This window comes from Antennarius striatus, chromosome 18, assembly GCF_040054535.1.
Source record: "Antennarius striatus isolate MH-2024 chromosome 18, ASM4005453v1, whole genome shotgun sequence".
NCBI classification, from domain to species: Eukaryota; Metazoa; Chordata; class Actinopteri; order Lophiiformes; family Antennariidae; genus Antennarius; species Antennarius striatus.
Genome location: NC_090793.1, coordinates 15052498 through 15079708, shown reverse-complemented (window position 1 = coordinate 15079708; position 27211 = coordinate 15052498). Strand labels below are relative to the sequence as shown.

The window sequence follows — 27211 nt, the reverse complement described above, 5'->3', positions numbered from 1 at the left end:
TGATGATGATGATATGATGATGATGATGATGATGATGATGATGATGATGATGATGATCATCATCATCATCATCATCATCATCATCATCATATCATCATCATCATCATCACATCATATTAGATGATATTCATCAACAGATGGAGTCTTTAGATGGAATTGATTGTAATCCTTTAAGTGCTACACGCTAGCATGCACCCCGTGGACACACACACACGCACGTGCACGCACACACACACACACACACACACACACACACACGCACACACAGACACAGACTCGCACACATACACACATAAAGAGTGAGAGAGTAGCAAACTATCACACACAATAATTGCCAGGCTGATGATCAGGAGCAATTTGGAGTTTAGTGCCTGTCTGAAGGAGAGATGTAGACACCGATACACTACAAGCATACATGAAGTCATTTTTCTGAAACTTTCAATTCAGAGCTGAAACTGATCATCTGATCATCAATGAAATAATTAAAACTACCCATTTGAGGCATTTCAAGCAATTTATCCATTCTCTTAATTGTCAGAATATGTTGATTTCGTGTTCAGTGATAATAAACTTAACACAAAAAAAATCAACTTTTTTTTTGTGTTGATTTTTTTGTGGAATGTCATCTCTGACTGTGGAGATAACACAGTCAGAGATGACATTCCACAGTCCTCTCTGACTGTGGAATGTGACAATGGGCGTTAATCCCCATTTTCTAATAAAGTAAAGACCAAATAAGTGAATTACAAAAAAATCTGTTTATTATTTAAAAATGGAAGGATCATCACAGCCTCATTTAAATCTGATAAATCAATCACTCTTAACAAACAAATTACAGGCTATTGCTGAATGGATTATTCATGGGAATCTATCTAGATCCTACTTTATATGTAAAAACTTATTTTATGTTTGAAGGAACAGGTTTGTTGATGTTTGGTATTAAACAAGCAAACAATAGAATAATAATCATGTAAATAATGTGATAAATAATAATTACACAATAGAAATGGGAAATGAATATAGCTACATTACGAGAGAGTGACGCAGCTCCTCCGGACACATCATGCTCTAATCCTGTTCTAGTCATAAATTATTAGAAACAACAGAAGAGAGCGACTGTGCGTTGTGTGTTTCTGCACGTTCTCTGTTTGTCCCATGGGGGTGGTGTATCCCATCACCACCTTGGCCTGGGTGTGGGAGACAGCAGTGAGGGGGCTAGGGGGGGACATTCCATTGATGTGACACATCCTGTAGGTGGGACCGTCATACAACTGTGGTGACAGAAAGGCGAGCCAAAGGCTCTCATGCCCCACCTCTCCTTCCTATCAATGCAGTGTGTGTGTTTTTGTGGTTGTGTGAATTGATAAATAAGCAGAGGGTGGAAAAATTGAATATATCAAGTGTGTGTGGCATGCATGTATGCATGTGTGCATGTGTACAGGAATGTTTTTACATATTTTCTTTCTGGAGGGGACGTTAAAAAGTAATGAACAATCCTTTTACAGTTAGGGTGTTTAGGGGGATCGCCACTTACAATCTGATCCTTGATAAAACTTCCTTTCGGCTTGTCCCGAATTGCCACAGCTTGTCATCCTTTTTCCGTTTTAGATTAACTCTCATATTTGATTGGTAAAGCTTGTACGCTCTGCAACTACCCTCTGGGACCGGCTTAAATGTAACACTGGTTTGTGGCCCCATAGGGCTGTAGATGACGGGATTGAACCTGGGGCAGCATACATGCAAAGCATACGCTCTACCATTGAGCTACATCCCTGGCAAAATGTGATATGATCTGGAAATTTAAATGAGTAATGTCAATTTAGGATCTTCAGTGTTGTTACTCCTTTGGAGCAATGTGTTAGCAATGACTCACATATAAAACTCAAATTATTGGCAGCTTGCTCTTTACTTTTGAGACAGGAAGTGCGTATGGTGGAGAAATGCCCCAGAGTGAAATTATTTTTGTTCTGTCAATAGGAGGATATTTAGTCACCACCTGACTATTCTTATCATTTGATCGGAGCATGTTTGCTTATCTTTCAAATTACTGTTCTCTATCAATTATTTATACGATGGAATTCCTACTATGAATGACATAAATATCCCTGTCTTGTAGATATTGTCCAACAAAAGGTCAAACAGTTCAAGGCTAACGAATTACACATGAAGAAACATTCATTCATCCTGTTGGAAGTTGAGTGATATTTGGCTCTGGGTGGCAATATTGATGACCGCACATGATTCAGAGAATATGTATGAGTTAGACTGACGATCAGTCTAGATACTTCTGAGGGTTTTCAATATGTATTAGACATCAGTCAAGTCATTCTAATATGATAAATGAATAGTGAATACTATTTTTGTCAGTGTGCATCACTCATTGCAATAAGGCTGAACAATCTTACTTGTCTGTTTTGGTTTTTTTTTTAATTTTGTGGCCCACATCCTCCCCCTTCTCATCTCAATTATGTTAATAGTTATGAAAAATGACAGAAAAAGAATTTCTGCAATGTTAAAGAAAGTGGAAAACAATCTTGGATCCATTCGTTCATCTGGATCCTCGGTTCAGTTCAACAGGTTCTTGAAGTTTATTACTATGCTAAGGCATGAAGCATCCCTATGGCTCCACAAAGGGTTTTTGCAATGTAATAGAAAGCTGCCTGGATCCTGTCCAAAATTCAGCGATCTCTTTCCCGGAACTGGATATAGTCAATGTGAAATCAATAAAAGTGTTTAATGAAAGCTCTTCCTCACAAAGTCAAAGTCAATGAAGGACAACATGGAACGATGCAATGTTTGAGATTCCTGGTGTTTAATATGATTATTTTTACCAGTCAGTTACTGGACCTCTTAAATCCAGACTGAACTATTTCCATCGTTATTGGACAAATTTTCATGAAATGTGGTGAAGTCATACATGTCCACCAGATGATGATATGCTCTTTGTGGTTAATGCCAGTTTGTTGATTTTAATATCCTAACATGTTAAATTAAAGTGGTGAACGTAGTCAACCTCGTAGAACCCAGCAAAAAGGGGGTCTACCAGGACATTGGGGAGTCCACGGGGAATGCTTCTCATACAAGGGGGAACTCGGAGTAGAATCGCTGCTCCTCCATATTGAGTGGAGCCAGCTGAGATGGTTCGGGCATCTGTTTCGGATACCTCCTGGATATCTTCCTAGGGAGGTGTTCCAGGCCTGTCCTACCAGGAGCGCACCTCAAGGAAGACCTAGGACAGGCTGGAGAGACTATGTCCTTCAACTGGACTTGGAACTACTCAGGATCACCCTGGAAGAGCTTGATGAGGTGTCTGGGGTGAGGGAAGTATGGGTATCTCTGCTCAGGCTGTTGCCCCAGAGACCTGGGCCCGGATAAGCGGTTGAATGGATGGATGGATGGTTGGACGGGTGGATAAATAGATAGCTTCCATCATGCCGGCAGGCTGGTGATTTTTCTATTTAGTTTGTAAGTTTTAAAACTTGCAGACTAAGATTCCCTGTACCTATCATCCATGTGACAGAGTTTAAGGTGGAAACCTACAATAAATGCAGTGTGGTCTTTTGGTCATGAAAGCCGTCTGCATTGACCCTTGATTTCTTTCTACATCGTTGTTACAGCTGATGGAAAAGGAGAGCTCGCAGGAACTGCTGACTGCTGTTTCCTCCTTGTTTCGTGCCGGGGGTCCCTCATCGTTCACCCAGCTGATGTCCAGTGTCTCAAGCCTCTTCTGTGGGTACCCAGAGGGGGGTGGCTCCAGAGTCCTGTCGTTCAATTGGTATGAGGACAACAACTACAAGGTATTTCTGGGGGTCAACGGCACCAAGAGCCACAACTATGTCTACGACGATTCTGCAAGTGAGTGATAGACTGGGCATGTAAGTAGTATGCAGATATAACACGGAACATAGTTTACCTTGTTTTGGCAGTTAAATATAGAAAATGAGTGTAGATTACCTTTTACTGATGATAACTAATACTTATTAAATGTGGATCTCATATTATTTCATTAGTCAGAGAAAATTATTACTGCTATTGGCCCCCATGTTTGATAGGGATAAGAATTCATTTTCAGAGTCTGATGTGTCAGGTCTTGTTCTCGTTCGTATTATTTTCTGTCTTTTACTTTGTCCTTTATTTGGAATTCTTCCCATAGCTCCCTTCTGTAACTCACTGATGCAAACTCTGGAGTCCAACCCTGTTACAAAAATTGTGTGGAATTCGGTCAAGCCCCTGGTGATGGGAAAAATCCTGTACACTCCCGACTCTCCTGCCGTCCACAAGATATTAAAAAGCGTAAGAGAGACCACATGCAGCTCGACCCCTCACCCCTCTCTCTCTCTCTCTCCCTCTCTCTCTCTCTTTCTGTCTCACTCACTTCTCTCTCTCCTTCATTTCTCCCTCTACTCTGCATTTGTTTATATGTGTCTGAACTCCCACCTGTAATTTGAATGTGTGTTTTCAGTTTGTCGTATCTAATCCAGCAGCACAAACAGAACACAAACCTCCATTTCAAGAGGAGTTTTATTCTTAATATCTATCAATGCTGCGCTAATTTGAAATTCGAATCATTGCCTGTGTGTGTGTGTATGTGTGTGTGTGTGTGTATCTACAGGCTAACACAACTTTTGAGCAGTTGGAGAGATTAAAGAATATGGCCAAGGCCTGGGAGGAGCTGGGACCACAGCTATGGGCTTTCTTCCACAACAGCGTCCAGATGAACATGATCAGAGTAGGAATACTACACACACACACACACACATACACACACACACACACACACCTTTGTAGAACACGGGGTTTTATTCCCTGTGTGCACACAATGAGTTAATTATATTACGTAAAGCAAACATAATGTTGTCTCAATCCCTACAGGACACCCTGAGAAACCCGACAGTGATGAACTTCATGGACATCAGCCTGGCTGACACTAATTTCACCACGAAGGACATTCTGAACTTCCTGTACAATGGTCTGGAGGAATGGAGGGAGCCAGGAATGCCCAACTTTGACTGGAGAAACATTTTTAATATCGCAGACCAGCTCATACGTATGTTCAACCAGTACGGAGAGGTGAGAAACACAAGTTGGTCGGTCTGTCCATCGCCTGTGTATCCCCTTGTTCTTATTTTCTCATGTTTCTCTATTTTTCTCTTCGATCCAATCACAATTTTGATGAAAGTCACACGTTTTCTAGAACGAGGCGTTGAGGCTGGAGTCTCAGTTGTCCAGACAGGTGCATCAGTCTTCCTGTTCTGGTCCCAAGAGATTGCAGCCAGGCCTTTTTTGAAACAGAATAGACCACTTAGCACGGCCATATAGACACTCTCCCATCCAGTAGGCTGAAAGGTGGAGAGAACAAGTCTCCTGTCACCCCCTTCTTTAGCTTCCATTGTGGAGCTGGTGATAAAGTGGAGAGTAGGTGGGAATGAGTCACCCCCCATTGGGTCATATGCTGTTTCCGTGAATGGCCTTGCATTGAAACAGACCCTTGCTTTTGTGATATAAAAGAGGGGCAAATCACTCCATCTATCCTTTATCTATTCCCCCCTCCCCATGAGATTTAAAGGGGGCAGGGGTTGTGGTATGGAGAGCCCTATCAGTGCAGGCGTCTCCGGCTCCCCTTTGTTTCAGTGCTCAGTGTTGAGACCCCTCAAAGGCCCACAAACAAACCCTGGCAGTTTAGCCAATTAGATATAGCTGTCAGCTAGCATTGAGCTGTAGGGTGACTGTTGCATCTAGCATGAGGACCTCTCACACTGTGAGGGGTATCTTTCTCACACTGAGGACCCACTGGTACATGTGCATCAGTGAGGGTCTTTCCTCTCAGCCCATCTCTGAGTGAACAGCATTGTGCTGAAAATGCATGCAGCTGTAAAAAGTAATGGGAAGTGTTTTTTTTTTTGTTTGAGCGCTCTCAGGGTATTCTACAGTAAAATCAATGGGCGTATTAGACACGGTGTACACAGGGGTGTGTGTGTGTGTAGGGACAGTTTGTGTTTGTGTTTATGTGTGTATGTGTAAAATGGGAGCTTCACAAGCCAATTCTATGTTTTTCATAGAAAAAGTGTGCGTGTTTACGAGAAAGTGATAATCGTGAACTCCACATCGCAAATGCTTCTTAGTATAGGTGCATGTTATGTTTTTGTATATCTTCCATGCATGCATGTGCATGTTTACGTATGCTGCTGCAAATTGTTTAATGTCCCTCAGGTTTTATCTAGTCATTAGATCTACTTAGTGAAAGATAAGAGGGAAAAGTTCACAGCAAAACACCACCAACAAAGACCATCTCCTCAACATGAAACATCTCTTCTCTTATAGTGCATCAATCTGGACAAGTTTGTGGCTTACACAGATGAGTCCCAGATGAGCCATCAGGCGCTGTACCTGCTGGAGGAGAACAAGTTTTGGGCTGGTGTTGTCTTCATAGACATGTATCCCTGGACAAACAGTTTACCACCTCATGTCAAGTACAAGATCCGCATGGATATCGACGCAGTGGAGCGCACCAACAAGATCAAGGACCGGTTGGTAGCAGCTGTGTTGAAAAATAATAATAATACAAGTTGTATTAATCTGTAAATTGTATGTCTTTCTTCCAGGCAGGTTTTAATTCCTCTAGCATCAGTGTTTTACAAGTAAAAATGAGAGAAATAGCAGAAAAACAATATTCTGTGTAGGAGGCATGCTTTATATATTTTCCTATTTATCTTTGTGAACTGTTCACAATATTAAAAAGTTAATATTATTCCTTTTTTTTAGAGCAGAACAAGTCTAAACATCAGTACTTTCCAGTACATTTAATTGCAATTAACCTGCCACACATCTACCGTGAGATCTATTCAAAAATATTCAGACCATCAAATCACCCTGACAACTTAACATTCTTAAATTTTTCATGTCGCTGTCAGAATTAATAAGGCAATTTATATGGATTTGTCACATTAATCAGAGGGGAAAATAAGACTTTCAAGCTGTCTTAAATGTATTTCCTCTCAGTGGTTCCTTTTTAACACGATGGCCCTTCATCCTTCCACCTGAAGCATGCACAAGCACTTTTCAGTTTGATCTCTTTCATAAACAATCAGTAAACCATTAGCCACGTGATGAACTAGTGCTTTTTGGTGTTTGCGTCACACCAGTGGAGTGTAATGGGCACAGCGAGACTCTGGCCTCCACACAATCAAATAATCAGATTGTAAGAAGGCTTTGTCTCGTACTTATCCACTTAAGTAAAAGCAGTGCATGTGTGGTTTGTGTGGCTGTGACGACATTGGCTGTATGGAGGTTTAATACAGGTTTGGAATCAACACTTTCGAAGGGATTTTTCAACAAACAAAGCAAAATAAATTATTAGAATTTTTGCATGACTGATGATCTTAACACCACTGTTGCTCTACCTCCTCTATCAGATATTGGGACCCTGGCCCCAGAGCCGACCCCATGGAGGACCAGCGTTACATTTGGGGAGGCTTCGCTTACCTGCAGGATATGATCGAACATGGGATCATTAAGCTTCACACGGGCAACGACTGGCCACTCGGCGTCTATGTTCAGCAGATGCCGTATCCGTGCTATGTGGATGATCTGTGAGCAAAACCCAGCCCTTCATGTAGCAGCAGACCCTTTGCGTGATGGATGAGTTATCCAAATATTCACTCCATGACTGTTTAACATAGACAACTCTGAATTATTACTGGCAAAAGTCATCAATATTTATTTATGACATTTACCTATCACATGGATGAGAATGACTGTTAAGCAGCCAATAAGAAAAGAGAATTTATCTGCGTGAACATTGGATATGAAAAATTCCTGCATTGATGTAATTTAGGTAACATTTTATAAAAACATCAACAGAGGTACAGATTAACCTTGAATTTTATTAAATAATCAACCACATATAAATAGTACAACTTAACTTTCTATACCTATATTCTTACAATGATGATTATTAAACCTGTAGTGTTAAATATATCATCGATCCTGATACATTTATTGATCCCATAAAGAGATGAACACAATTTTTCTTGAATAGTCATTCATAACTTTTATCTACAATTTGTTGAGGAACATTTCTGCTTTTTTTGTGCATGAATGGACACTTAAATGAAGGGATTTATTCACTGATCCACTACTTTACTATACCTACTGGTCGTACACAGTTAGCCAGAGTGAGTACTTTGCTTTGTAGAATTTTATTTTTTATTTTATTTTATTTTATTTTATTTTATTTTATTTTATTTTATTTTATTTTATTTTATTTTATTTTATACTGTTATGATCCTAGAAGGGAAATTAAGAATGCACACTCTAGTATGTTAGTCAGTTGGGTGTTTTTGGGCAGGAGCGCTCTACCACTGAGCCACTGCCGCCCACTATTACTTTTTTAAAAAATTTATTTAATTTTTTAACGTTATTACAGAGATTCTGGCTTCACATTTTTTTGTGAATAAATATGCATTGTTGATAAGCTGTTCATGATTGTATACAGATTGACTTTCCAGGCAAATGTAGAGTGTAAAGTGGTATACATGAGATGTTGCCTTTGATTTTGCCACTGGGTGACACTAAAGTCTAAAAATGTTTAAATAGCCATTAGTTGGCTTCTTTAAGATCCTCACTGTTTGACTAAAACAGGAATATTAAATAGAAGGTTAATATAAATATAAATATTAATACTAATCAGAATTTATATAGAGCCAACAGCTAATGAAACAATTCAGGAGTCACATCCGTGTTTACTTTACTCTGGTCCTCCTCCCCACCCTCTCTCCTCTCATCTTTTTCAGCTTCATGATCACACTGAACCGCTGCTTCCCACTATTCATGGTACTGGCATGGGTCTATTCTGTGTCCATGATGGTGAAGAGCATTGTACTGGAGAAAGAACTGCGCCTTAAGGAGACTCTCAAAGCAATGGGGGTTAACCATGGAGTCATCTGGTACACGTACTTCATTGACAGCCTCATCATGATGACTGTGAGCACAGCGCTGCTCACCTCCATCATAATGGTGAGATGCCAGGGAGAATGGAATTGAAGGCCATGATAATTGACTGGGGTCGTTTTATTTTGTTTTATTGAATGTAATGGTGCCCTCTGGTGGCAGATTTTAAAATAGTTTATTAATGCAAGTTTCATTCATTCTTTTTTCCATACTGCTTTTCCCTTTTCGCGGGTCGCGATTAATGGGAGTGTCATTTGTGCTAATTCAGTCAAAAGCTTTATTGTTGAGGAAGTGAAAATTGATCTAATTTGCAACTATGTTTCTTCTTCTTTTTCAGGGTGGAAAGGTGCTGAATTACAGCAACTCTGTCCTCGTCTTCTTTTTCCTTCTAACTTTCACTGTTGCCACCATCATGCAGTGTTTCCTGATGAGTGTGTTCTTCAACAAAGCCAACCTGGCAGCAGCCTGCAGCGGCATCATCTACTTCACCCTCTACTTGCCGCACATCCTCTGTTTTGCCTGGCAAGACCGCATTACCAAGAACATGAAGCTGGCTGCTGTATGTGTCATTTCAAATGTTAGAAATAAACAAAAAGGCATACATATACGCATATATATATATATATATATATATATATATATATATATAATTTTATTTTTTTTAAGACCAAAAATTGAAAATCTTGTGACTGCTCAAACTAAAATCCCTCTCCATCTCTAGAGTTTATTGTCGCAAGTGGCCTTTGGCTTTGGGACAGAGTACTTGTCACGGTATGAGGAGCAAGGTTTGGGTCTGCAGTGGGACAACATCCAGACCAGCCCGTTAGAGAAGGACACCTATTCATTCCTCACCTCCATCCTCATGATGATACTTGATGCTGTACTTTATGCTATCCTGGCCTGGTATCTGGATAATGTCTTCCCAGGTTGGGTTTATTATCTCCTGTATAGTATTTACCTTTTTATATACATAACTAGTTGACTGCACTGACAGCAATGATAAATCTCATCCTCTCAGGACAGTATGGCATTGGTCGTCCATTTTACTTCCCATTGCAGCCCTCATATTGGCAAAGTCCTGAAGCATCACATACAGAAGAGGCTGACCAAGGTTAGTATCACTGACTCTAAAATCTCTGCCACTCAGTAGTAGCCTGGTAACCAGTGTTTAGTTCGTACAGCTTAAATGCAAGAGCTCAAAGCCTTCTTTGTTTTTTGACATAGAATGTTTTTTTTCAAAAACGAAAAAAGCTTGAAAAGCCTGCAAAAGATTGTGATTGTGGTAGCACTGTACAGACCCTTTCAATTTCATTCACTACTGGAGACAGAAGTGGTTTTTTTGCTCTGAAACAAGGCTCTTCTAAACATGAGTAATCCAAGCACCCAACATAATGCTTAGATTAAGAAAATATTTCCTTGAAACTTTTCATAAGAAATATCAAAAAAATGTTTGAAATGGTCTCATGACTCATTCTGCAGACCTTATATCTAATCTGGAACATTATCATGTTATATTAGCATATTATAATGTAACAAATTTAATGAAATCATCTAAATTTGATACACCTTCCTACAGAGATGACTAAAGGGCACATCCTCAATATGTTGTCTTCAGATCTTGAGAGACCAGAACCGGAAAATGTGCAGAAGGATGTGGAGAGCATGTGCACACCGGAGACGTACACCTGCAACGGTTCGGCCAGCAGAAAGATCTGCAAACATCAAAGTAAGAGGGATCGACTGGAGCGAGAGAAGGAGCTGCTGAGACAAGAAGAAACTCCAAACCAGGAGGAGGAGCGTCACGACTCAGGGACTGAAGGTGAAGACATGAATCCAGAAGTGAAGCCAAAATTAAAAAAAAAAGAAATATAAAAAAATTCTACAGTCAATGCAGTAAAGACAAATAGTGGATTTAATATCCCAAAGTAAAAAGGAGTTTCTAAGTTACATTTGTTAGGATGCAACATGAAAAGATCTTTAAAGCTAAGTTTGAAACCAGCTGAAAGGAAAAAAAAACTGAGAATGCAATGTGATATTCTAGTTATGCCAAATCCTCATATCGGTGTTGATTTTGACTTTGAATTTATTTATTTTTTGCGTAAGGTATGATCATATACTGTAAATGTATTTCCTCTTGTGTCAGTCATAACTCTGAATTTAGATCCATCTTTTTATGCAGGTCAGCTACTCTTTGAGGCCGACCCGCGGGGCTTGGAGATGGGAGTCCAGATTCAGGACCTGGTGAAGGTGTTTGATGGAAGCTCTCGTCCAGCAGTCAACTGCCTCAACATCAATTTTTATGAGGGCCAGATCACGTCTTTCTTGGGCCACAACGGGGCTGGAAAAACGACTACTATGTAAGCTGAAATAAGATCTGTTCTGATTTTCTTTAATTCTTTTAACTTTTTTTTTACAGAGATGATATTTTCATTGCCCAATGAGATCCTAGAACACATCTCATGTCTACCGTTTATTCTTCAGGTCCATCCTGACTGGTCTGTACCCTCCTACGTCCGGGACTGCCTTCATTTATGGAAGAGACATTCGGACAGACATTGACCTCATCCGCTTATCTATGGGGATGTGCCCTCAGTACAACATCCTCTTCAAACAGTGAGCTGCATGACAATGTTTTCAGAAGAAAAAAAAAAGATCAAGATTAGTTGGGACTAATTTTTGCTGAAGAACAAATTGAAATTATTTTAGTTACATGAAAAATGTTGAACTTCAAAAGTTTATAATGTCTTTAGTTATGAGCAGACTTAAAAATCAATCCAAAAATTAAAACGTTAGCTTTGGCAGCACTTGCCGAAAACCAATTTGGTTTTGGCATCTTGACTTTCACCGCTTTTAAAAAACAGTCGGAAGAAGCTGACAGAAAAACTATTTGACAGGCTGCTTCAATGCTTCCTTCTAAGTGCGCTCCTGTTTTTGTTCCAGTCTCACTGTGGAGGAGCACATCCTGTTCTACTCACTGCTGAAGGGTCGGACTCAGGCGGAGGCGGAGAAAGAGGTTGAGGAGATGCTTTTGGACCTTGGACTACCTCATAAAAGACATGATGAATCTCAGAACCTGTCAGGTGGACGACTTGTTTTTTGTGTTAATGATAGAGGGAAGAATGAATTTAATAAAGTTTCTTAATCTGTTTCCCCACTCATACGTACCCCACAGGTGGTATGCAGAGGAAACTGTCAGTTGCTATGGCATTTGTTGGAGGATCAAAGGTTGTGATTTTGGATGAACCCACATCTGGAGTGGACCCCTATTCTAGGAGATCCATTTGGGACCTCCTTCTGAAATACCGAGCTGGTAAAATGTCCCATTTATTACTTTTAGCTCCATATTGTACATAATCTACAATTAAAAAATGTTAGGAGCGCCTTTCCGGTCCCCTCGAGGCGCTGGAATTAAGTAGTGAACTGATCAAACGGAAAAATTCAGCAACAAGGCAACAACAAAAGCAACACTCTGTAGTCAGGAAATTAATAACCTGCTGGCAATGACTATTGAAAGTTATTCAAACTTTTTCTTTGTTTATCCAGAATGTGCAGAAATGTTCCTTAAATTCAGACGAAATACCAATTAAAAGTAAGTTTTCCTGTTATGTAGGCCGGACAGTAATCCTATCCACCCATCATATGGATGAAGCCGACCTGCTGAGCGACCGCATCGCCATCATTTCCAAAGGACAGCTGCATTGCTGTGGGTCCCCCCTCTTTCTAAAGAACTGCTTTGGAGTTGGCTTCTATTTGACACTGGTACGCCGGATGAAGGATCTCAGGAAGAAGGAGGTAAGGTTGACGTTTTCCACCAAATCAACCTGAGACTCGTATCATGATGTTCATTTTCTCTGCTGCCTGTTCATTCAGTCAGAATCTTATATTTTCCTGCCAGGACTTTCTGAGTTGTTAAAAATGTTTCTGTCTTTGATTTTTCCTGTAGAATGACTGCGACTGCGCTTCCGACTGCTCCTGTTCCTGCTCCATCTGTACCAGATACAAAGATCAGTCTCAAAACCACTCGCAGCATTTAGACAGAGTTATGGATGGTTAGTGTATTTGAATTTTTGACTGTGGTTTCCGCGCTCCTGAGCTGTTTCTCCTTAGAGACCATCGCAGTTGATGGTTTCCTGTCACTCTTCCAGGGGACATTGAGAGCATCACCAGCCTCATCCACCACCACGTCCCTGAAGCCAAACTCATTGAGATGATAGGCCAGGAGCTGACCTATCTGCTTCCCAATAAGGGCTTCAAGCATCGAGCATATGCCAGTTTGTTCAGGGAGTTGGAGGAAACACTTTCTGACATGGGGCTCAGCAGCTTCGGGATCTCCGATACATCACTAGAGGAGGTAGACATCAACAAAACGTATAAATGTGTTTGCATTTACACCGAACAATAATTATACTTGTGTGTATCGACAACGAAATCACCCATATTAGGTTAAGAAAGGTTACATCACAGTGAAAAAACGTATGAAAATAACTCACATATCCTTTTCATCATAGCAGACAGTTCTGTTTCTGATACATAAAGGCTTGTTTTCATTAAATAAAAAGAATTTGCTGCTACAGTTACAGTTCATTAGTATTTTCCAATTGATAAAGAATGTCATGGTTTGATTCTAGTTGATGACTACTTACTGCTTCACTTCTCTAGTCATCTCTCTACTCACAGTGTTCAATAACAAAGGCATTAAAAGGACACGTAAATAAATAAATAAATACATTTCCTTAGAGTATTTTGGAGCCATACATAATAATTTGGACTGCTGTCCTGGAGGAAAGAAAAACATGTATTTATTTATGGTTATATTTCATATGTCTACATCCAACTACTATTCATAATTTTTAACAAGAGATTCCATAAATACTGGAAAAACCTAACCCAAATTGACAACTTGTATCTTCTTCTTTGCCTTTCGGCTTGTCCGGTTCGGGGTCGCCACAGCGTATCATCCTTTTCCATGTCAGCCTATCTTCTGGCTGACACCGGCTGCAATAAATGAACAACTTATATATAACTTCCAAATCAGGATGAGTGTTTATGGACAATTTCATTTCATTTCAGATTTTCATAAAGGTAACTGCAGATGGAGAAGCAGCAAATAAAGACACTACTCCTGGTAAGTACCCCGGCTGATTCACCACGTGGTCTTTTTCCTGCGATTGGTTTCTGAGCCGTTATTTAGTCATTCAATATTGTGTTGTCGCTGTTGTGATTCCCCGTCATCATCTCCCTTTATCCGTTATCTTAATTCCATCGTCATGACTTGTCAAGTGTTTCATTTCTACTTTGTCTGTTATAACCTACTAGTCTCTGTGTGTGTTTTGTGTGTCATGCGTTCACCCCCACCTCTAGAGCAGTGGATATTACAGCGAAGAAAAAATTACAACAATATTGACAATGAAGGTCAGAGACATGAGAGAATTGTGATATTTTAAGTTTTTTTATTATCTGGATCTTCGGCCCTGTGAAGTATCATGACATAAATATGTATTTTCTTTGTTAGAACACTGACACATCTATTGACAATAATCACGCTAACAATCACCTTTGGATGTACATATTAAAACTAAATACTCTTATAGTCATTGACATGTTGGTTTCCAAAGTGTTTATTTAGTAGATCATTTCTGCTTGCTTGCTCTTCTCTAGCAAAAAAACTGCTTGAAGTGTATTTATTCTTTGCATTATTTTGTATCCCCAATCTCATATACAAACAAATGGAGTTAACTCAGTAGTAACTTTAGCAGATGTTTTATCCTTTGTAGATAATCTCTGTATGTTTTCTTGTTGATCGTAGAACATAATGGTGTGATGCAGAGTAATGGCATTACCCATGGTGCATCAGACAGCAAGGCAGGAAAGGGTTCCCGGCAGGTGAAAGGTGCTACTCTGGTCCTGAAGCAGTTTTATGCACTCCTTGTGAAGAGGTTTTACCACTCCATCAGAAGCAAGAAAGACTTCATGGCACAGGTAGAGAGATGATATTGTTAATAAAAAGAAGTCTTATCAGTTGGATTGTATGATGTCTGGAAGTTAAAACAGTCACACTGGTTATTAAATGTACTGTAGTTGGAGACACCATAAATGTGTAAGTACTTGTTTTCTAATGTAGAACTAAGTACATTTAGTGTTTTTATGCCACTTTCTGCTTGTACTAAAAAATATATCACTTTATTACATTCATCTAAGCGCTTTAATTACTAGTTGCTTTACAAACAAGTGCTTGTGTTGGTTTTAAATCTTACCCCAGTCTAGCTCCTATGCTGCAGGAATAGTGCTCCAAATAGAATCAAAGCATTTCTTATCATACAATGTAATAGTAAATAATTATGTAAATACATTTGTCTGGTATTTTTACATACATAATAGTATAAAATATACATAATCATATACAAGTGTGTTTTTTTTTTTACATGAACCATGATGTGTTGATGTGTCTTTTCACAACTTGATTTTTGTACTAAAATTTTTGTTGTTTCCATGGAAACATGATTTTAAGATAGGACTGAAGGGTAGCATTCTAGCTTCACCATCCCTCACACAGAAATTAACCACAATGAGCAGATGTGCCCTTTGATATTCACATTTTCCTGCACAAGTACTTTGTTGACTTCCCTATGGAGTAATGATTATACCCCAAAGCATGTGTTCGGAGCAGTTGACTATTTTAGGAAGGGAGTATCTCATATACAGAATCGGCTACTATGCCACTTTTGTAAACGGTGGTGAATGTCATCTTCAGAAATAAAATACAATGGACTCCGCATAAACAGTAAAATCATGTTTCTACATCACTAATGACCATCGCTATATATTAATGGTTCATTTTCTGTATTATGCATATGCACACATTTACTTAGCTGTCTGTTTCAAAGCAAGATTTTCACATGTGAGAGAATATACAATATAGACAGTGTAGTATTAGTACTTTTACAGCAGTAATGAGGTCCCAGTACTTGTGTGTTGTGGGTATAGATTGTCCTTCCTGCCAGCTTCGTCCTGATCGCTCTAATCTTCACCATGATAGTCCCTCCATTTGGAGAGTATCCAAGTCTTACTTTGACACCCTGGATGTATGGACAACAGTTCACTTTCTTCAGGTCAGATTTCACGACACTGACTGTTTTTGCAACAGTCTATCACATTATCATTTCATCTGCCTGATAGACAGTGATTACATTACTTTTATCTCATTAGCCAGTGGCCTTAATTTTCTTTACATTTTCTCTTCTTTTACTTAGTAATGAGCAACCATTAGACCCTAAAATGAAGCTGTTCACAGAGCGTTTACTTCACACACCTGGCCTGGGCACCCGCTGCATGGAAGGGGAACCTCTGGGGTGAGTACAGTATTAGGATTACTGTGAAACTGTTAAAACTGTATTGATAAAAACCTAATGCACTATTTGTACTAAGTAATACTGAACACTGACTGATGAGCATAGCCCCACACTATTAGAGATATCACTTAAATGTACATGGATAAATTGTCTGAGGGCTTTTCCTGTTGATTATTTCCATGTTTTATCATTGTTTCATATTCTTTCAACCGCTAGACCAGATGTCCACACCTATTCTTGTTAGTGTTTACATACATGTTCCATTTCCATGCTGGTTCATGCTTGTCTTCACTGTTGTCCTTCCAGACTACCCTGTAGTAACAGCACATCAGACTGGGAGCATCCTGTCGTCTCCTCTGTGGTCAGCAACATCTTACAGAGTCCCGAATGGAGCTGGAGAAACCCGTCTCCTTCCTGCCAATGCAGTACTGGTAAGAAGCTCACCATGATGCCCATTTGTCCGGATGGAGCGGGAGGCTTACCCCCTCGACAACGAATGGAGGCCACAGGAGATGTGATGCTGGACCTGACGGACAGGAACATCTCTGATTTCCTGGTTAAAACCTACCCCAGTGTCATCAGAGCCAGGTGGGATAGAATAAACTCTGTAAATTATAAATCCAAAAGACAAATACAAGTGTATCAGAGTCCTCAAAGTACTTTTAAAAAATGTCATTGATGTTTCATCAAGAGATAAAAATCCTCATAACTGTGCATTTTAACCTTTTTGAAAATCTTATTTAATTCCACAGCTTGAAGAGCAAATACTGGGTTAATGAACAAAGGTAATCATTTATTTTTGTTATTTTTAATTCTGTATCTTGTTCTCGGTAGACACTGAGTGTGAATGTTCTCTGAACCCAGATACGGAGGTCTGTCGGTTGGAGGACAGCTTCCCATCCTGGAATTAAACCCCAAAGACATCCAGAGTGTTTTCCACCAACTTGGACGAATGTTAAATATCACAGCGGTAATTTACTTTGTTCACTGGAGCAGTGGGTCATGTCCACCAAGTCAGCTTATGTAAAACAAAAAAAAAACCCCCACAAATTGTTCTTTCACAGGGTTACTACTCCGGACTCGCACTGAGGGATATTGGTCCATTCTTACGATACATGGAAAGCGAATTCAATGTGAAGGTAGGCATGGGTTGGCTATTCAGTTCTACAAGTAGGTCCATATTATAAAAAAAAAGCTGATAATGGCTTTAAGTGCTTTCTGTAATAGTGTTCCTTTCCACTTACATTTAATGGTCATTCGGTTAGATTATAGATCAGGCCTGCAAGTCATGTCAATACTCCTCTTCTGTCAGGTATGGTATAACAACAAAGGCTGGCACGCCATGGTGGCATTCATGAATGTGGCTAATAATGCGATTCTTCGAGCCTTCCTCCCACCATCGGCCAAACCTGTCGAGTTCGGAATAACCGCCATCAATCACCCTCTGAACCTCACCAAAGAGCAGCTTTCTGAGGTCACCGTGTGAGTATGACCTGTACAGACCTTTTCATTTGTTTTTCTTTTTCTTACACAAACCTTTGACTGCGCCTATTGTTAAATAAATCTGATTTTGAATCACAAGCTTGTGCAGGAGAGGTGTGAAACTGAAGGGAAATCCCATTTCAAATCAATTGTAAGGATGATTTAATATATTTGTATTAATAGTATCAACAACAACCACAACAACAACAGCAACAATAATCATAATAATAATAATAATCCCCGCAGTGCAGTGGTGTCATGCTCGGAGTGTTCCCCGCCTATTTTTTGGCAAGTCAGCTGGGATAGGCTCCAGCAACCCCGTAACCCACAATACTACTTCTACTACTACTACTACTACTACTACTAGTACTACTACTACTACTACTACTACTACTACTACTAATAATAATAATAATACAAATAATAATACGAATAGTAACGTATTTATATATTGTGCAGTAAAAAACATGAAGTTCAGTCAAGGCAGAATTTATTTTAGTGTCCAGCGCTGTTTTATAAAGTGGTGTCTATTTTTTTTTTTTTTTACATCATTATCAGAAATCCAGCCGTTCATGTCTTGATTCGACTTTTCTGTAAAGATGTTTTGTCTACCAGGGTTTAACGCATCAGATATGTATTAGAGCATATTTCTGGTTCTATTTGGAGTCGAATAATATACATTTTGGGTGGCTCCTGTCTCCTCTCATTGGGTCTAACTGGAAACAACTAGCTGATCACACATCTGAGGGGGTAAAAAAAAGTTTAAGGGTAAACGTGTGTGTGTGTGTGTCTGTGCGTGTGTGTTTGTGTGTGTGTGTGAAAGACATGAGATGATCTACACAAACACATAAAGGGAAAGGAAAGCTGAGCAGGAAACAGAAGACTAAAAGCTAGACAGTGGTGACTGAAAAACACAACATGGAGAGTATGTTACTATCAACATATAACATAAAACATAAAACACCAAGCCTGTAAAATAACAGTAGCTGAACAAACCTTAGAAATAAGTACATAAGAACGTTCCTGCTCTGCCTCTCTTAAAAAATTACTTTCTTTGTGATTCATGTTGTGTGAGTTTAGCCTGTGAGTCTTCTTTCTAGTGTGGCATCATCTCTGTTGTTTTTGAAACACTATACTAAATTACACAGAATCATTACAGTCCTTCAACAGGTTGTACATTCTTTTTCTATGTCTTCCTTCAGGTTGACAACGTCAGTGGACGCTGTGGTGGCGATCTGTGTTATTTTTGCCATGTCCTTCATCCCGGCCAGTTTCGTTCTCTACCTCATCCAGGAGCGTGTGACGAAGGCGAAGCACCTGCAGTTTGTCAGTGGTGTCAGCCCTTTGGTGTACTGGGTGGCCAATTTCTTCTGGGACATGGTAAGTCAGATAAGACTGGAGTCGCTGAAGAAAAATCCTCATCAAACATTCCACTATTTAAGACATTTTAAGCTTTTCTCATCCTTTCAGTGGATATAAAATCATCATACAGAAAAATGATGGATATTTTTTTCTATTCTAATTTGTGCGTTCTTTTTTTTTTTAATATGAAACTTTATTTGTTTTCCAAGGTTAACTACTCTCTCAGCACTGCAATGGTAGTCGGCATTTTCATGGCATTTGACAAGAAATGTTACACATCACCCACCAACCTGCCAGCGTTAATAACGCTGCTGCTGCTATATGGGTAAGGGACTATTTTGTTTGATTTATTTATTGATCAGTTTTAAAAAAAAACTGTGACATCCAAGGAATATATGAAGATAGCTCTCAGAAAATCACATTCATGGAAGCTGCTCTCTCCCTCTCTCTTTCTCTCACATAGGTGGTCAGTGACACCCATGATGTATCCCATGTCCTACATATTCAGCATTCCAAGTACTGCATATGTATCCCTGTCTTGCATTAATCTGTTCATAGGCATCAATACAAGTGCCATCACCTTCATCCTGGAGCTTTTTGAAAATAATCGGGTAAGGACAATAACATTCCTAATACAATTACTGTCTTTTTGTTATTTGCATTACTTGATTCCACCTGAATTCAACATTTTGACCATAATAATAATAATAATAATAATAATAATAATAATAATAATAATAATAAATTAATAATTTAATGGAAATCAGATGACCTAAGGAATGATGTCAGATTTGTAGAGCAGTGAAAAGTTAAATGCTGAATACACTAAACACATTTACAAGGCAGTATGAGGTTTTTGGGGATTCATGCTGTAAATTCTAATTACTATCTTTGTCTTCTGTTCTGAAATTCTTCTGGTACTATCAACTTGAGAGATTATGTGATGCAACTTTACGATCACAGGTTTACGCTTAAAGTATGCAAAGATTGTGTCTTGTATTGTGTTTACACACTTTCAAGCATGTGCATATACTAGCAGCAGAGAGGCTGCCACAAAGATTTCAACACAAAGAATTTGTGAATAACATATTTTCTGCTCTGTTAGATAACTCTGGGCTCACGCAGACTTTGATTTATGCAGCATAAGTCAATAACGAGACTATGTCTTTATCAAGTTAATTGCTAAGATAAATGTTAAACGACTGAGTCTGTTTGAATGAACTGTTTAAGTCTATCATTAGAGAAGAAAGGAAAACTGGGCTCTTTTTGATGACCCGTACTAATGTATTACATCTCAGTAAAGCTGGCACTGATATTCAACACTCTCTCAATGTGTGACACGTCTCAAGGAAAACAAATCTTTCTACTGTGAAAGCAGACTGACAGGTGAAGGGCAATCAAAACTGAATTTGTCCAAAAGAATGTTCAGTATGAGACCAGCTGGAGACAGTAGACATTTAGAATTTCTGTACAATTAGTGAAATACATAACATTACTATTCTGACTAAATCACAGCAGTGATAGAGTATGCAGTAGGTAGACACACACATTATGGATGTATGTGCCAGATGAAGCAGAAGGACTGCTGAAGAGATGAGTCACAGGTGAGCAGGAGAGGGGGAAGCGCAGAGGAACACTGCCAACAGTCAGTCTATCTGCTGTTAAAGCAAATCCGGTATAGTATGTTTATGAAAGAAAGAAGAAGAAGTGGGAGGAGAAGGGAACAGATGCTGTGAAAATTGTTCCCATTTGCCAGATGCTTCTCTCTATTTGTATCACCATTGGTGATACCTTATTCTCACTGATCAATCCATGAGTTTGCAGTTAAACATTTTGCCCTCCTGTTATTACCATATTGTTGTAGATAATATAAATATGCATCAGGGGATACAGAATTCAGCATCAGCCTTAAGTGTTGTAAAAATGGCATACTTGTATTCATGTATGCGAAACTAACTGACTTGAATTTCAGGTTGCAACTTTACACACAAGTCAAAAGAAGAAATGAATGGCTAGATTCTCGATATCACTGACGTAGAATAAAACCTGCAATCAGCTTCATGTAACAGTGATGAACACTTTGCTTTGAGTGAACGTTTGTGTTTTCATTTGAAATTGAATGGTGGATTTTTTATAAAATGGTGAGTACTGCAAAATCTATCGATGCTGCGCTCATTTAAAATTAAAAAAATTAAAAATTAAAAAAAATATTTAAAAAAAAAAGTGAATCATTGTGTGTGTGTATCTGTGTGTGTGTGTGTGTGTGTGTGTGTGTGTGTGTGTGTGTGTGTGTGTGTGTGTGTGTGTGTGTGTTACCAGTCTTTGCTGCTGTTCAATGAGTGGCTAAAGAAAGGCCTGTTGGTGCTTCCCCACTTTTGTCTGGGACGAGGACTGATAGACATGGCCATGAACCAGGCTGTAACGGATGTTTATGCCCGATTTGGTGAGTTTTTCATTATTGTTTCACGATAGCTGACACAGCTTCCATCACTTATATGTCGAAAGCAGAATACACTGTTGATCAAATCATTTTTCATTAGGAAGTGAAGAGAGCCCGTGACTGAATGATCAATTTGTATGAAAATGGGTCACCAATTGCACCGTTTGTTTAGCTTGTGAAACACTTTCTGTGTAATGACTAAACAAAGGGCTCATTTTCAGTACAGACTTAATCTGTTTCCAGGTGAGGAGCACACTCAGGACCCTTTCCGATGGGACTTTGTGGGGAAAAATGTCGCTTTCATGGCAGTGGAAGGCTTTGTCTACTCTGCTCTCAATCTTCTGATCCAGTACCGGTTCTTCCTGGATCACTGGTGAGGGACTGGCTGAACACACACCAGTACATGTGCTTATAAGCACAGCCTCTTTGAATCCAACAGTGCCTTGACCTTTCCAGAGACACTCTTTCAAACAGTCAGAACTCATAGCCTGCCTATTAACCAGTAAAGCGTAGCTCTGTAACATGAGATGTTACTACACAGATTACTTTCTTGCTATCTGCAGGTCATCAGACTACAAACAGACTTCATCACAAGATGATGACGATGACGTGGCAGCAGAAAGGCAGAGAATTTATGATGGAGGCGGCAAGACTGACATCCTACAGATCAGAGACCTCTCTAAGGTACTTACATTACACAGGTCTGCTTCTTCAACAGAATATCTTATTTTTCAAATTCAGATGTATTTTGATTTTATTCATACTCATAGGAGCAAAATATTTAATGAAATGTCAAAGAAGTAAAAGGAATAGATTAGATTAGGCGTTTGTAAAGATCCTACAACAATACACCACACAATATTACTACTGTTTTAATATAGTCTAAAATAAAGAGCCAGAAAAGGAAGAGAGGTGAGGTGTATGTTTTTTGTGTTTGCTCAAGGGTAAGTCATCTACATGTGGTGAGAGGTCTGGAAAAGCTAAAAAAAGTTGATCAATCAAATTTTAATCATTGAGTCTAGGGTAAAAGGTCCATTCTACCAGTAAAATAGAAAACAGATGATAATAATGGAGATAAATGAGTGGTATTTGAAAATGAAGAACACACTAACGATACATTAATGATTTTTTTGGGGTCATATTTTATTTTTTTACTTCAAAGTTTGTACGTATTATTTTAGAAAGCACTACACAGATAGAGTCAGCTGGTGTTTCCCTGCCTTCTCTGCACAGACATACGTGGGCAGAAAGAGGGCAGCTGTGGACCGGATTTGTGTCAGTGTCCCTGCAGGAGAGGTAAAGTCAAAGAGTTCATCTGAGAGATGGAGATTTTTCCCTTTTATGAAGCAAAACTGAGCAATAGCGTATAAAAAGGATAACGTTTTATTCTGTACACTAGTGAGTGCACTTCATCTGTAATTCAGCAGATCTTGTGGGGTTTTTTTATTATTATTTTTTATTCCTTCTTAGTGCTTTGGCCTCTTGGGAGTTAATGGAGCTGGAAAGACAACGACCTTCAAAATGCTGACTGGCGACAGTGATGTCAGCTCTGGGGAGGCGACTGTTGCTGGCTATAGGTTCACAAAGATTTGACCCTGGTTGATAGAGCACAAAGTGCTTTCAGAGCTGGATCAGACGCCAGCTGTAAAATAATTTTCATTCTGCATGTTTCCAGACTGAAGATAACAGTCCAATCTGAAATAGTTGTTGTTGACACTGTTGGAACTGTAAAACCAACTCCTGTAGTCAGGTAGTGTAGATAGGAAATTAGAAACAAGGGCTTGGAAATTAATTGACAATCAATATTTATAGCTCAGCCACGCTAAATTAAGATTGGTGCTCTTACAAACACAGTTTCTGTGCCAACTATTGGATCATACCCACCCACAGGTTTTTATGACAGATGTCACCTCTCTATGGTCTAAGCTACATTTGCACCATCACTTGATGCTGAAATTATATGAATAATGTCAAAGAAAAAATGTGGTTTAATAGCCATTTAAAACAACCATCTAATAAAGTGGTTTCTGAACCTTTTAACTGTTGGCCGTCTGATACAGCAACGCATACAACACTCCTTACAGGTCGATCATGAGTCATCCAAACAAAGAATATTTATTGAATATAAATTTATATTTATTTTATTCAGACAAGAATTTAGCCATTGTTAAATCCATAAAATTGATTGATCTAAATGACTCAAAGACAAAAATGTTCTTGTCAAGTTTCATATACTATTTTACTCAGTTGAATCAGCCCTAGGTTTACGAAATATCAACTTTATCAGTCTAATCCAGCTCTGAAAATTTTAATTATTTTTAATTCTGATAAATTATTTATTCTTTTGGCTCACTGCTATAAATTACACATTTTGTCTTCTTTTCCAGCATCCAAACAGAAATTCTGGATGTGCATCAGAACATGGGCTACTGTCCTCAGTTTGATGCCATTGATGAACTTCTGACCGGCAGAGAACATCTGTACCTCTACGCTCGTCTCAGGGGGGTACCTGAGTCAGAGATCCCCAGAGTGGGTACTTCTCCAGCTGCTGTACATTTTGTATATCATATCTAAAATCTGTCACCCTGAACCGCCGAAGTTTTATCCTTTTGATATTAACATTTTTACGGAGGACCTATCAATTAAAAAACATTGCCTATCCTGGAACTCAGCCTTCAGTTCCTTGTCTTTGCATAAACCCACCAGATGCACGTTTCATTTTCCTCCTGTAGGTGGCAGAGTGGGGCATTCAGAAACTGGGGCTGACAGAGTACGCTGGTCAATGTGCGGGGACCTACAGTGGAGGCAACAGACGCAAACTGTCCACAGCCATTGCCATGATTGGCTGCCCAGCACTGGTGCTACTGGTGAGTAAGCCAATGACAAGGAGCTCATGTGCCCATTGTTTGAGTTTTATGCAGGGATTTGTCAGTGAAATGGTTTATGGATCCAGATGGGAGGCCATATGGGTGCAGTCAAGCCTGGCCTGCAATGTTTTATACATTGGCAGGCAAACTGTGCAGTTCAATTCAAATTGGCATAAATCTGTGATCTTTGCCATATGCTGATAGAGATAAGGCTTTTGTCTCTGCTCATACGGTCTTTTGTGTGCAGACAGTGAAGTTTGTTTTTTGTTGTGGCTGTGTGTATTTAGGATGAGCCCACAACAGGGATGGATCCCCACTCTCGACGCTTCCTGTGGAATGCCATAATGAGTGTTATCCAGGATGGCAGGGCTGTGGTGCTAACATCACACAGGTTTGGCTTCTAATAATGAAATCGATACACTGCACACACCTGCTGCAGCAGCTGAGCAAACACAGAGATGTCTCCAGCCAACAACTGCTGTTGAAATCATGGCTAGACTGGAATTAGTTTGATTTTGACATATACATTTGTGAAATTATGATTTATTGCTTGTAGACATGAAATAATAACAGCAAAATTACAGATGGATTATGGTTGTTTTCAATCAGCATGGAGGAGTGTGAGGCGCTCTGCACTCGATTGGCCATCATGGTCAACGGGACCTTCAAGTGTCTGGGTACCATCCAGCATCTCAAATACAAGTAAGAAATGTGATAAATAAGTTTTCATATGCAACCATCATATATTCTGTTTCTAAAAGAATTAAACAGTACATTAACATTCATACCAACAACATGGACTGTTCTGTCGTTTGACATTTTCATCCACGGTGATGTGAGAAAGAATAGCTTTTCTAGCAGAGAGCTATTTTTGAAGGTTCCTGTATGATGCACAGCAGCAGTCAGAGAGATGAAGAAACAACCATAATGAATGCTGGGAAATGTCTAATGCTGTCACACTGTATTGCTTTGATCCAGATTTGGTGATGGCTATGTGGTAACCATGAAAATCAAGGCAGCTAAAGCGAACTCATCTCCAGACCTGGAACCTGTGGAGAGCTTTATGGAGAGCTCCTTCCCTGGTTGCGTTCAGAGGGAGAAACATTACAACACTCTGCAGTACAAGATCGCCTCCTCCTCTCTAGCCAGGATATTTCAGCTGGTGGTGGCCAATAAAGAGAGGCTCAGCATCGAGGATTACTCTGTTTCCCAGACAACACTAGACCAGGTATGTATGAGCCAATACAACCAGAGAATTAAGGGACCAATGTCTCAGTCTTTGTTTCACAAATGTTAATGCATTGATAATACTTCTGTACTACATGAAGTTTACAAATAAATATTTGTTTAAAATATTAAACCAATCAATACTTGCATACACAAAATCCAATTTGACAGGCTGTTTTTTATGGGAAACAGTGCTGTTGCCTTCTACAAAATTAAGCAACAAGTCACACCTGAATCTGAATCTGTCATGCAAGTAAATTCTTACCCAAACAACAGCAACAACAACAACAACAGCAATAATAACCCAAAAAACGAATAAGCAGGTGAAGTCAGGACGATTACGATTTTATTTTTATGAAGGTGGATGGATGGATAACAATAAAGTGATTGTGATTAATTATACCAGGCAGAAACATTGTTACTACATTATTAATGCATTATTACATCCATTGAGGAAGTTGCAATGCATTATTTTGTACTGAATTGTTTGTGACTGTTTTGCAGGTGTTTGTCAACTTTGCCAAGCAACAGACGGGAGAGGATGAGGACGTTACTTTGCATAGACGAACTGCTGGAGGAAGAAAAGACATTAAGATCTCACCAGCACAGAGGAAAACATGAAAAAGTTGTGACATAAAGACACAACCGTGTTGCTCTGCAGACCAACAATATAAAGTTTTCATATTCTGCAATTGAGAATCAGTATTAATCTTCACAAGCCTAATTATTTTTGTTAGAGTAGAGACAATCAGCTTTTTTGATAACTTGCCTACGTGAAACAGATCTTTTCTTTTTTTTCAGCCACAGCTTTTAAGCCTTCGGCTGTAAACATGCCGGACACAGGCTCGGGATCATGAGTTGATATCGAAAATTAGAAGCAGCAGCTTCTTCACAGCAATATAGAAACAATTTTTTTTTGCTTAGACTGACCAGCCTGTATAAATTTGTACATATTAAATGTGAAATGAATGCTTACGCGTTTAGAAAAAAATGTTTTGTAATGTTTTCACTCACCTCAGTTTAAAGTGACATATGTTGAAGAATGTATTTTTTTCAAAACAAATGTGCTATGACTTCCATTGTTTTCCATCATTTACAGTTGTACAGTCAAGAATTTTTATCTGCCATGTTTCATGCATTGTCATGTTCTTCTCAAAGGTTAAACTAGATGAAAGTATTCAAATTAAAATAGACAAACGTATCTGAATATAAAAGTGTTTATATTTTGTACTTGCACAAATAAAAGTTTCACATGCATTATTTTTCACATGCTGCACTGTCTGGTTTAGCTTGTTTGTCGTTTTGTCATTAAAATCAAAAAAAAAGTTTCCTAAGTCATGTGCGAAGTGCACCATGCCTCAGACACATTTCTGAAAGATTTTTAATCCGCTCTTCTGTTAGAACAGTCAGATGTCAATTTGGGTTATTTAGTGAAGACAGTTAAAGGGCTTTTCACCCTTACATTAATTACACTGACCTCCTCTGAAAAGCCACTGCAGGTCAGCGTCAGAGAAATAACTTTCAACTGGGCCAAG

The 27211-nt window shown here is 39.1% G+C and overlaps 1 protein-coding gene across 2 annotated transcripts in view; it reads left to right on the top strand.

The window, feature by feature from the left end:
* Positions 1 to 26932, top strand: part of abca4b (ATP-binding cassette, sub-family A (ABC1), member 4b) — a 34892-nt gene extending 7960 nt beyond the window's left edge. Inside the window, exons 9-50 of one of the 2 annotated variants that reach the window (XM_068341605.1) lie at positions 3618 to 3855; positions 4154 to 4293; positions 4613 to 4729; positions 4873 to 5070; positions 6322 to 6527; positions 7413 to 7589; positions 8793 to 9015; positions 9287 to 9508; positions 9671 to 9875; positions 9968 to 10060; positions 10565 to 10768; positions 11129 to 11306; positions 11431 to 11562; positions 11890 to 12029; positions 12122 to 12259; positions 12560 to 12741; positions 12893 to 12998; positions 13095 to 13300; positions 14020 to 14074; positions 14311 to 14361; positions 14756 to 14928; positions 15934 to 16058; positions 16200 to 16298; positions 16605 to 16886; positions 17051 to 17083; positions 17163 to 17268; positions 17363 to 17437; positions 17611 to 17780; positions 18983 to 19160; positions 19352 to 19467; positions 19606 to 19753; positions 21462 to 21585; positions 21826 to 21955; positions 22146 to 22266; positions 22816 to 22878; positions 23053 to 23159; positions 23970 to 24111; positions 24315 to 24449; positions 24737 to 24840; positions 25059 to 25151; positions 25428 to 25677; positions 26181 to 26932. In XM_068341605.1, the coding sequence (XP_068197706.1) occupies positions 3618 to 3855; positions 4154 to 4293; positions 4613 to 4729; positions 4873 to 5070; positions 6322 to 6527; positions 7413 to 7589; positions 8793 to 9015; positions 9287 to 9508; positions 9671 to 9875; positions 9968 to 10060; positions 10565 to 10768; positions 11129 to 11306; positions 11431 to 11562; positions 11890 to 12029; positions 12122 to 12259; positions 12560 to 12741; positions 12893 to 12998; positions 13095 to 13300; positions 14020 to 14074; positions 14311 to 14361; positions 14756 to 14928; positions 15934 to 16058; positions 16200 to 16298; positions 16605 to 16886; positions 17051 to 17083; positions 17163 to 17268; positions 17363 to 17437; positions 17611 to 17780; positions 18983 to 19160; positions 19352 to 19467; positions 19606 to 19753; positions 21462 to 21585; positions 21826 to 21955; positions 22146 to 22266; positions 22816 to 22878; positions 23053 to 23159; positions 23970 to 24111; positions 24315 to 24449; positions 24737 to 24840; positions 25059 to 25151; positions 25428 to 25677; positions 26181 to 26297 (6102 nt within the window). In that variant the 3' untranslated portion in view covers positions 26298 to 26932. The remainder of the gene's footprint in view (positions 1 to 3617; positions 3856 to 4153; positions 4294 to 4612; positions 4730 to 4872; positions 5071 to 6321; positions 6528 to 7412; positions 7590 to 8792; positions 9016 to 9286; positions 9509 to 9670; positions 9876 to 9967; positions 10061 to 10564; positions 10769 to 11128; positions 11307 to 11430; positions 11563 to 11889; positions 12030 to 12121; positions 12260 to 12559; positions 12742 to 12892; positions 12999 to 13094; positions 13301 to 14019; positions 14075 to 14310; positions 14362 to 14755; positions 14929 to 15933; positions 16059 to 16199; positions 16299 to 16604; positions 16887 to 17050; positions 17084 to 17162; positions 17269 to 17362; positions 17438 to 17610; positions 17781 to 18982; positions 19161 to 19351; positions 19468 to 19605; positions 19754 to 21461; positions 21586 to 21825; positions 21956 to 22145; positions 22267 to 22815; positions 22879 to 23052; positions 23160 to 23969; positions 24112 to 24314; positions 24450 to 24736; positions 24841 to 25058; positions 25152 to 25427; positions 25678 to 26180) is intronic. The other variant, XM_068341606.1, reaches the window with a different exon arrangement.
* Positions 26933 to 27211: the final 279 nt, after the last annotated feature.